Source organism: Sardina pilchardus, chromosome 24, assembly GCF_963854185.1.
Source record: "Sardina pilchardus chromosome 24, fSarPil1.1, whole genome shotgun sequence".
Classification (NCBI taxonomy): Eukaryota; Metazoa; Chordata; class Actinopteri; order Clupeiformes; family Clupeidae; genus Sardina; species Sardina pilchardus.
Window position 1 is genome coordinate 16,306,639 of NC_085017.1, and position 11,563 is coordinate 16,318,201.

Genomic DNA, 11,563 nt, shown 5'->3' on the forward strand with positions numbered 1-11,563 from the left:
TCTACATATCTCCCTCTCTCTGTCACTCGCTCGCACGCACGCACACACACACACACACACACACCTTGGTGTCTTACCTTCTCCTGCACACTCATCCTACTTTCGCTGTCATACACTTACAGTACACACACCTTACTTGCTCTCTTACTTTCTTACACACACACACACACACACACACACACACACACACACACACACACACACACACACACACACACACACACACACACACACACACACACACACACACACACACACACACACACACACACACACACACACACACACACACACACACACACACACACACACACACACACACACACACACACACACACACACACACACACACACACACACACACACACACACACACACACACACACCCCTCTAGTGCCTCTGGGAAACTGTAGTGAGGGGGGCCAGGAATTATTCAGCAGGAAGGTGGAACTCTACCTCAACTCTCTATGGTCCCAGAGGACACATCCGCTAACCACTCCACTCCACTCCACCATCCAGCAGTTTGTGTGGTGTGTGTGAAGATGTGAAGAGTAGAAAAGGGGATGGTGTCAAGTATGAACTAAAGAGTTTCAAGCCACAGATATCAACATGAAACTTTTTGTCTTTATACTGTATTAAGCCCCAACTCAAACCTTTTTTCCTTATACTGTACTGTCTGTGCTCCAAAAAAAAGCTTATAGTGTCAACTGCTTTAGTGCAGTGTTTGTGTATTCCCTTTGTTCCCACCTTAAGTGGTCAAACAGTTCAGCAGAGGCACCCACACACTGACACACACACACACACAAACACACAAACACGCTTTGTTTGTTCACACTTACAACAGCGGATTAATTCCTCAAAGCCGATTTGACCGCTGGCTGGCGTTTAGTCTGCTGGAGAGCGGGGAGAGAGAGAACTTTCAGCTCAAGTTTCTCTCTCCTTCACACCAGCTTAGCTGTGGGTGGACGAGTGTCCTTCTCCTCCTCCTCCTCCTCTCTCTCTCCATCTTTCTTCCTCTCTGTGGGCCTGCCTTTCATCTTCAGAGAAAGAGGACAAAGAAGTCCCTTACCATCTCATTGCTGGGAGTCACTTGTGTGTTTACTTTCGTCTAACCCGACCCTTCTATTTTTTCCCTCCTCTTTTGCCGCTCGCTTTCTTCCTCTGAAACCCACCCCCCTCCTTCTCCTTGAGTAGCCGACACACACACACACACACACACACACACACACACACTTCAGAACCGCCCCTTTACTCTCTTCTCCATCTGTATTCTTCACCCCCCTTCGCTTCTAAGAGCCAAAACACTCGGACAAGTATTGTTTATGGGCCTGTAATGAGTGTTTGTGAGGTGCTGGTGTGGACCTGCTTGGCTTTGGGGGTAGTTGCAGTTTCCAGGTCTGGAGCCGTAGCTCTCGGGCCCCTGGCACCAGTGATGCCGCCGCCACCGCCGCCGCTGCCACGCTACAGCCTTTCGCCCGTACACAAAGATTAAACGAGTGTGTAAATAATGATTTTTCTGTTCTTAAATGCCACCCTCTCGGTGTGATTTACGGGGGCTTACAGGGGCTCCCTCTCGCTCGCTTGCGCTCTTCCTCACTGCCTTTCGGTTAAGAGGCAGGCAGCTCCCTGGCAGCGGCGAAGCAACAAGCGCAAGATAAAACTCATTAACTCCACGCTTCTCCCCGCGCTGTAATAAAAGTACAATATGAAAAGATGAATTTCTGCCTGCCTGTTCTTCTGAGAGAACAGTGCAACCTTTATCTCGCTCACACAACACACACATACACATACACGCATGTGACTGCATGCACACATACTCACACCCGGCTAAGCAAGTGCTTTTTAGCACTCTGGTAAATCTTCAGGGGTGAGAAGAGATTTATCTGTTCGTGGTTAAGTGACAGTGAAATGGGTAGAGTGAGAGTCGAGACGCGATTAAAATGAAAGAGCAGAATTGATTTGAACAATCCACTTTTGATTGAAAGTTTTACGTCTGAGACTTGCTTGAATGAAACGATACTTAGCACATACTCCAAAAGAAGAATTGAAAGGGGACTTTCATAATAATTCTGAAAGTACTGCAAGGAACAGCAGGGTCCAATGCAAGATCAGTTACAATGAGAGCCCCCCTCAGAGAGAGAGAGAGAGAGAGAAGACCAGAAAGAAATGGGCAGACCGTTTTTATCATCAGAATTTTTTAATAACACATTTTTTTCGATATTGCAACAACCATCTGTTTCCTCTAACAGGTAAAAATCATCAAAAAAACAAAACGGAAAACGGGGGAAAAAAATAACTTCCAAAAAGAACCAAAAATAAAAAAGATTTTTTTTTTTTGTTTTACTTCAAAAGCCACCTTCAGTTCCAGTCCTCCATATGTCCTCGTCTTCAACCCACAAAACTCAACGCTAAAACTCCACAGTGAGCATGTTACTTGACACATAGTTTCTTCCAAACAAATTATAAAAATAGATTGCATTTTCAAATACATATTTACAGTATTAAACACATGGATCAGAAGGAGGAGAGGTACGAATGGAGCAACTCATTCAGTAACAATCAGCCCAATGATAATTACTTCCAGCACCATGTGTCAAATGTGAGGGGGGGGGGGGGGGGGGTCATGTGTGTGGATGGTTCTTCTGCAGGAGTGTGTGGGAGCGCCGCTTAGGCGTTTGTGATAAGCTCGGAGTCCGTCTGAAACTATGGCCGCGTATAAATACAGAGATGACAACGATGAGAAGAGGACAAAATGTCGCTGAAAGGGAAGTTGAGTTACTGTACTATTCCATGCCATTCAATCAGATATTCAAAAAGCAAAAATAACCAACGTCATTTCAGACATGAATGCTTTGCTGTAACTAATGGTATGTTGGGGATATGGATATATATGATCCCGAAAGTAACTATCGCCTCGTTTGGATAAAACTCCTCTATTAGTGCTGCGGTTGTGTGGCGTTTCTTAAGCCAAGATTCTTGTGTGTCTCCATCTGAAGCTTCAGACATTGTCTGCGATGACAAAAAGTAAACGGAGGATGACTCAGCCCGTACGAGGCAGACGTTAGGCCGCCTGGGCCACGTTGTCAAGTCCATCACGTCCCGAGTCGAGTGTTTGATGCGACGCTGTTGAGGTCTCTGATGTGAAATTAAAAAGTGGGGAGCGTAATCTGTTCCTCAAAGGAGCCATCTTATCTCACTCTCGGAGACGTACATCTGTCTGTATGTCTGTCTGTCTGTCTGTCTGTCTTTCTGGCCGCCTCTGACGAAGAAGTCATAATATACAGAGAGAGAGAGAGAGGGGAGAAAAGAGCCTAGAAGTGATGAGGCCTGTACAATCCAAATCCGCAAACGCTTCCATTCAAAAATACTAAACACATTCAAGGAGCAAGCTCCTTCTCCTCACACACAGATGTGACACACACACACACACACACACACACACACACACACACACACACACACACACACACACACACACACACACAAAAGATAATCTCCCCAAAATGGAGCTCTCCAATCCAGTCTGTCTGCTAAGATAATCAGCAGAAACACAGAAAACAAACTAATTGGTGTTTAGGGGTGCGTGTGTGTGTGCGTGTGTGTGTGCGTGTGTGTGCGTGTGTGTGTGTGTGTGTGTGTGTGTGCAAATCTGTCCGTGTTTTTTAAATGTAAGGTCAGCACATTAAATAATCAATATAACCACTGGTAATACAAAATAAATTAAAATTTGGACACCTTGACAAAGTGAAGAAAACAAAACTCATCATCCTCAGCAAAAATTAAAAAGTGCTCAGGTTGCCATGGCAATATATGAGCATGAGCTCAAAGCCAGTATTGTGAACAAATGTTTCATTTTTTTTTTTTTTTTTACTTATTTCTGTTTTCTTATTTAAACCAAATGTCTGAATAATCTCCAACAAAGCATCATTTCATTCATTTTTCATCACAACAAAAAAAAAAGAAAGAGAAGAGAGAGGAACAACCAAACAAACAACATTTTTTTTTTAAACCAATAAATAAATATTTGAGTAAATATGATATATATGATCACTTTTGGACACAACCCTTCCCTCTTTACAGTGCAACATCCCCAAAGCGAGAGGGTAGTGGGAGAAACAAAAGCCCTCTCCACCTTGGCCACTACTGGCCACTTACATAGAGAGAGCCAAGGATGGCAGGGAGGAGGTGTAGCAAGTCAACAAAAGAGAGGATAGTTCACAGAAAACAGAAAGGATAAACTCTCAGTGTTTAACAAAAAAGAAAAAGACACACTCTTTGTGGACAGGTCAGTGGACAAGAACACGGAAATGCCTTTTGGATATATATTATTCAAAAGTCACTATAATGTTCTGACATTTTGTGTCCCTAAATACCGCTGTCTTTTTCTCCTGAAAACGCAGCATTGTAAAGCCCAGCCTCTTGCATTGATTGACTGACTGATTGATTGATTGATTGAACAGTATATCTACCCTTCAGGGTCAACCATCGGTAGAGGTCAGGGTTTGTAAAAGAGGTGATCCGTGGGGTGTTTTTGGCACCTGTTTGTAGGTCAGTGTGAGTGAGAACACTTCAGCACTAGAGCAGATTCGGTTCCAAGGCGGATGTTTAGCTGCTGTCTCCAGATCAGTTCAAGGGTGCGTTCGATGCTGCTATGGGTCGATGTAGTCTATTCCTCCAATCGGAGTCCAGTATATATAGCAGACGGAGCTGGTCAACCAATCACTGACTGACCCTGTCGCCCCCAGCAGGCGAAGAACAGGAGTGCAGATCGGGTTCTGTGCCGTGAGGTCACACACTCTCTGACCAATCAGAGAGCAGCGTGTGCATGGGTCACATGACGGACAAGGAAGAGTCGCACCGAGGTGCAAGTGTACAACCACTGTTGGAGGGGGGAAAAGGAAGGTAAGGGGTTAAAAAATCAAGGAAAAGGGAGAGAATGAGGGAGAGGAGTGCTCGCGATACTGCGCTGCCTCTGCTGGTCCAACACCTCATCCACCTCAATCCACCTCCAGCCCCCACCCCACCGCACACCCCCAAACCCGTTTAGTGGTCCACATCTCTGGGCGGTGGCTCCTGGCGTATGGGGGACTTCACACTCTAGTTCCCCGGGGGGAACAGACACATCTGGCGTTTCTTCTGCTGGGCTTCTGTTAAGACATCCGAACTCACCCACCCCCCTATGTTCAGTTCAGGCCCATCGGTGTGTGTCTTTGAGTGTTGTGGTGCGTGTTGTTTTTCGTGTGTTTAATAATGGGCGTGTGTTGTATCATGTGTGCGCGTGAGGGGCGTGGCTTAGACCTGCACGCCACGGCCGTGCATTTGGATGACCTGAGCCCTCAGAGACTGGATGGCCGACAGGATCTGTTTCTGGTGCTCCAGGGAGGTGATGCCCAGACTTAGCACGTCCCTGTGGGTACAAACAACCAAACACACACACACACACACACACACACACACACACACACAGAGAAAGACAGAGAGTACAAAATGTGTTAATTAGGACAGCACAGTCTACGAGCAATAAATCCTTGTCATAATGAACCCGTACACTAAAGCATACACAACATTTACATGCGCACAAACACACACTCACAGAAAGAGAAAGAGAGTTTTTACTGTTTTTATCTTTATTTTCTCTTTACATTTATTTACCCATTTTCTCTTTTTTCCCTTATAATTATGATTATTGTCTCCCGTTTTGAGTTTTGTTTATTATTGTTATTATTATTATTGCTAATATTATTATTACTTGTAATGCTTTGGCAATATTGTAACCTCAACAGTCATGCCAAAAAAGCACAATGAAATTGAAATTGAAAGAGAGAGAGAGAGAGAGAGAGAGAGAGAAAGAATGAAAGAGAGAGAGAGAAAGAGAGAGAGAGAGAGAGCGAGAGAGACTCACTGGACGGTCATGCGGGCCACAGACTCCAGGTAGCAGTATCCGGCGGCGGTGAAGTTGTCCTTGTAGCGGCCCATGTCCACGGCCTCCAGCCACTCCCCCACCGAGCTGAAGGAGGGGAAGGAGGGCAGCGTGCAGCTTCTCTCCGCCAGAGAGATGGACGAGCTCAGGGTCCTGACGGAGACACGCAGTACAGTAGAGGGTGGGGGCATGAAATCAGATATTCTAGTGAGCTCCAAAACATGTCAATATTTCAATATTTCATAACAACAAAGTATATCCAACTATACAGGAGGAGCGTGTGTGTGTGTGTGTGTGTGTGTGCGTGAGTGTGTGTGTGTGCGCGTGTGCGTACTGTCTGTGTGTGTGTCTGTGCTGTGTGTGTGTGTGTGTTCTGTGTGTGTGCGCGTGTGTGTGTGTGTGTGTGTGTGCAGACTGTAATGCATGTGGGAGGACATCATTCTCCTCTGTGGCATAAATCAGTAAATCAGTGGAATTCTCTTCCTATAGAGATCATTTCATGCACTACTTGCACTCATTCTCAAGCTTAACAAAGCGTTGGTTGGTGGGGATGCGGGCAATAATGTCTGTAAAAGATGTGTACAGTATCTAGTATGTAACTTTGTGAATCTGTACTGTACACTATAAATACTTTGTTATCGCTCCATCTTCCTGCCCAGAGACTAGCAATTTGCTACGATCTGGCACAAGGCATCTAATAATATGTTTTGTGCCAGGTTTGTTCTGTGTTCTGTCCCTGCTCAAGTAAATACATTACATTTACATATACGAGAGTATAACAGGTACGTTGCCGTATGAACAGACTGTTTCAAGCCAAGCTGTCGGGTATTAATGAGTTGTTTTTCCAATCGGCCCTTGTTTTCCCCTCACACAGCTGTCTATCATTACACCTGTCTCCTCCAGTGGCAGTGCGGCGCGGAATGCTGTGCGGTGCGGAATGCTGTACGTACCAGCGTGGAGGAGCCGATGGTGTCCAGATTTATGGAGGATCTGTGAGTGTGTGTGTGTGGGCAGTGCGGCGCGGTACGCCGTACGTACTGTATCTGCGTGCTAGCGTGGAGCTGATGGCGTCCAGATTTATGGACGGTCTGTGTGTGTGTGTGTGTGTGTGTGTGTGTGTGTGTGTTGGGGGGGGGGGGAGTGGAGGGACATGAGAGCAGGGGATAGAGGGTGTGTGTGCGTGTGTGTGCAGTGCGGCGCTGAACCCCGGTGCGTACTGTACCTGCGTGCCAGCGTGGAGGATCCGATGGCGTCGGGCGTGCGGATGCTCTTGCTGAGGGCGCTGTGGATCTGGCTGAAGCTGGGCCGCTCACTGCGCTCCTTCTGCCAGCAGTCCAGCATCAGCTGGTGCAGCGGCGCCGGGCAGTTCACCGGAGCCGGCAGCCGGAAGCCGTCCTCGATGGCTTTGATCACCTGGAGAGGAAGAGGAAGAGGGAGAGGAAGAGGAAGATGATGGGACGGGACGGGACGGGATGAAGATCATTAGGCAATTCGCTAATGATCCTCACTAACTTACCCAGAAAATCCACTGCTTTAATACAAAGTATACTTTCTAAGGCTTCAGAATTTTCCATTTTGCATAATTACACACGATATAGTTTTTTGCGCAAATTAAACACTTTTCAATTCTACACACCATAATATTAAGTGAACCATCAGGGGGATTTGAGCAGTAGGGAGTGAACAGTGAGAGAGAGAGAGAGAAGAGACGACGAGCAGAGCCAAATGAAAACGTTATCTTAGTTGAAGATTTATTTCTCCATTCGCCCCATTCTCTCCCTCACGCTGGTGCTACAGGCCAAACAGCACTGCTGGTGAACTGCTATCTCTAGACAGAAATTCAATTCACCAGCAGCTATCTGTGTAACAAAAGCCAACGTGTTTATCTGCCGCGGTTTCTGCCGCCTAGTACACAAGGAACAGAGCGGCGATGGCAGAGTGCTACAATGGAGGCCCCCTCGGAGAAAACTGAAATAACAACTTAGAGAGACTCGCGTACACAGGGGGGGCACGCAGTATTTATGAGATCATCTGCTTAGCATGTGCTTTTCCCCCCTCACAGGGGATTTGGGGAATTGTGTCCTTTTTATTCCCTGTGGAAATGTGTGCAAGTGCTAATCCTAATAGGAGCAAAATCTCAGACACATTAAAAACTGCAACAACAAACAAACAAGCCGCTCATACTCGTTTCTTTGTCTCAAATACATAAACACATTCAGAGGCGCACACAATATAACCTACTCACACACTCACACACACACGCGCACAGTGAAAAGCCAAACATCTAATCAGATAATATCTGATTCCATTAGAGAGATGCAGATAAGGCGACTGTGTCAGGCCACAGATAGACAGTGTGCGTAAACAAAAATTGTTCACGCTTAAAAATGCCACCCGCCTGAGGCATTTAGCAACGCTGACCTTTGACAAAGTCTGCTATGATTTTATATGATAAAACAAGATATGGAAAAGTCGCCGAAAACGAGCAAGTATGTATGTGAATTTTAACAGCTCCATCTAACCGACCCATGTACGTGCTTTACATGATAATCATGGCTTTGCTTTGTGTAGTCTGTCTCACTACAATCAAAGGCCCACATTATATACTGGTGTGTACTATTTTAGCCTGAATGTAGATGGCAGAAGAGTTACAGATAAATACAGTCTTTAACAGGGATGACAAAAGATGTGGCAACCATATGCTGTCGCGTTAATCTACTTTTAGACACTTTTATCGACACTTAGGGAACAGGACTGCTATGATCTGTCTCTAATCGCCTTTTCAAAAACATACATTTCAGGAGATTTAGCCTTCTTCTACCCCACTGAAACTATTAGGAGCGTATTAGTTTGGCTTTTTAGTTGAAGTACAGTTTGTGTTTGTGTGTGTGTGTGTGTGATTTGGAGGGGGAGTTGATACAGTAGCAGTTGCTTTAAAAAGAAAAAAACGCTAAAAATAAAAATCCCTTTTTCTGGACTTTAGGGAATAATCCCATTTAGGGGACAATCTCCTTGGCTGGTGCACAAACAAACACAAAACACAAACACAAACAGCGATGGCCACGTTTGGGGTAAATATCGCAGGCGTCCTCTGGCCTGGCGGGCGCCCGCGCTTTAGCTCGACTCCTTCTAGTCGAGCGCCACACAGATGGAAGCGGGGGAGCACACAGAGCGCACACGGCACTAATTGGTCACAGAGGCTGAAGACAGCGACTTCAAAAGCCGTCTCACACACTTGTCTGTCTCCAAAGCGTCGCAAAGAAGAAGACGAAGAAGAAGAAAAAAGAGGTCTGACTCAACCCGGCTTCTTAAAAAAGAATGAAATAAATAAATGCAGGAACAGAGAGAGAGAAAGAAGAGTGACAGAAGATGGACAGAGATGAAGAGAGAGGGCAAGAGAGCGAGAGAACCAGAGATGAGAGTGGCAGAGAGAGCTAAAGGGACAGACAGAGTAAAAAGAGAGAGAGAGAGAAAGAGAGAGAGGCAGGCAATAGAGCTCTCTCCAAAGGACACGACCCCACACACGAGCATGCACACCCACTATGACAGACGCGCAGAGACAGACACACAAACTTTCAGTCAAAGTCTACGCAATATTTCTTCTTCCCGTCTGTCAACAAATCTCTTTGTTGAATCTCAAGAGAGGGATTGGGGAGCACACATGCTCTTTTGTCAGACTTCTGAAGCTCATTTAGATTTGAATCTGAATTTGAGAGAGAGAGGCAGAGAGAGAGTGCGGGAGAAGAAGATATACTCACATCTTCATTGCCCATGTCCCAATAGGGTCGCTCCCCAAAGGACATGACCTCCCACATGACGATGCCGAAGCTCCACACGTCCGAGGCAGAGCTGTAGCGGTGGTACTGGATGGCCTCAGGAGCGCTCCACAGCACCACACTCTTACCACCATGCTGAGAGAGAGAGGAGGAATGGACCAGAGAGAGAAAGAGAGAGAGAGAGAGAGAGAATAGACAGATCAAATGGATAGAGAAAAGAAGAGTTCAGACAGAAAAGGAGAAGAAAGGGAGGGGGTGAGATAAAGTAGAGAAAAGATATAAGAGAGATGGCGAAAGAGAGAGAATGACAGAGGAAGAGAGAGAAGGATGGAGAGAGAGAACAGGGGGAGGACAGTAGGATGTGGAAGAGGAGTGAAAAAATGGGCAAAAAGGAGGGACAGAGAGAAAGAGAGAGCTTTTTAATGCAATTCTGCCATTTGGGTCAATATTACATTACACGAAATTCCACTGAGCCATCATACACGATCAGCAGAGAAAAAGATGAGAGAGAAAGAGCCAGGGAGAGCAGAGGAGGTGACACTGAAGTAAGCGTGTGAGAGGAGGAAGATTGAGGGAGTGGTTAATGTCACACTGTGAGACACACACACACACACACACACACACACACACACACACACACACAGTTATACACACACACACACACACACAGAGAAATACACAAATGTAAGGATCTTACACGGGTTTCACACTATCAAGCGGTGCCTGCTAGCATAACATGAAGACAGTTTGGTGTAAGATTGCATTTCACACTGCCCTCTTCACTGCTAGGTCTGAAGTGTATGTGTGTGTGTGTGTGTGTGTGTATGTGTGCACATACATGCGTGTGTGTGTGTGTGTGTGTGTGTGTGTCTGAGAGAGAGAGTGGCTGTTGCCAGGTCTGTGGGGGTGGTAGGCTGGGGACATGTTTGTGAAAAAGGTGAAATAACAATTTTTTTATGACTTTCTTAACATCTTATTGTTTTTATTCTTGCAAAGCCAAGACACTCTAGGTGAGAACTGGCATCACATTCACTGCATTGGACTCTCAACATAAAGAACCTTCTCCCTTTCAATCAATATCAGTAGCACAAAGCGTTCGTAGCATTACTGTATGGATATGCCAATCAAGGCCATTGGAATGGAGCTGAATTAATTTAGAGACATAATCAACCTTATTTCAGAATTCAGTCTCAGAGACAAGACAGATTCTGTATTATGGTATAACTAGCATATTCTGAATGTCATGTTGATTTGTTCAGACTCCACACAGTTAGAACATTCCCATCCCATCTCAGCTCTTATATTCCTCGCATGTCAACATGACTGGGATGAACAGACCTGGACACTACATGAGACAGCCTGCCATTGTGATGAGAGAAACGCATGACGGATGTGAAACCCACACTCAAACACACACACACACACACACACACACACACACACACACACACACACACTCAAACACACAAGCACACACACTGAGTGACAGACAGAAAGGCTTTAAGATGATGAAAAAGAAAAACCCTCCATGGCTCCCGCTTCTTTTGACAAAATGGAATAAAGGGTGCACTGGCATGCAGAATTCACAACACAATAACTGTTCCAAGAAAACATATGCTACACCTTTTCTCAAGGATTTGTAAGGTGTTTCTTCCTTCACAATCTTGTTTTGTATCCCCTTTTTATTCATTCGTCATTTCATTCTATTCTCATCTCCACTACATATGTATTATGTACTATACGTGCTATGTATGTATAATATTGTATGGTTCCATATTATATTACGTATTATTTGATCTGTGTCAAGTACTGTATATTGGAGACAGTATACTCACAAGTGTAGTGTACACGGCTTCGATCTTGTCGT

At 45.4% G+C, this 11,563-nt stretch overlaps 1 protein-coding gene across 1 annotated transcript in view; it reads right to left on the reverse strand.

The window, feature by feature from the left end:
- Nucleotides 1-3,443: 3,443 nt before the first annotated feature.
- The window catches only part of LOC134072640 (ephrin type-A receptor 7-like), a 130,049-nt gene continuing 121,929 nt past the window's right edge, over nucleotides 3,444-11,563 (reverse strand). Inside the window, exons 13-17 of the mRNA XM_062529430.1 lie at nucleotides 11,532-11,563; nucleotides 9,679-9,831; nucleotides 7,143-7,333; nucleotides 5,903-6,073; nucleotides 3,444-5,407 (exon numbers count right to left, since the gene is read on the reverse strand). The exon at nucleotides 11,532-11,563 is cut by the window's right edge and continues 172 nt beyond it. Of these exons, the coding sequence (XP_062385414.1) occupies nucleotides 5,293-5,407; nucleotides 5,903-6,073; nucleotides 7,143-7,333; nucleotides 9,679-9,831; nucleotides 11,532-11,563 (662 nt within the window). The 3' untranslated portion in view covers nucleotides 3,444-5,292. The remainder of the gene's footprint in view (nucleotides 5,408-5,902; nucleotides 6,074-7,142; nucleotides 7,334-9,678; nucleotides 9,832-11,531) is intronic.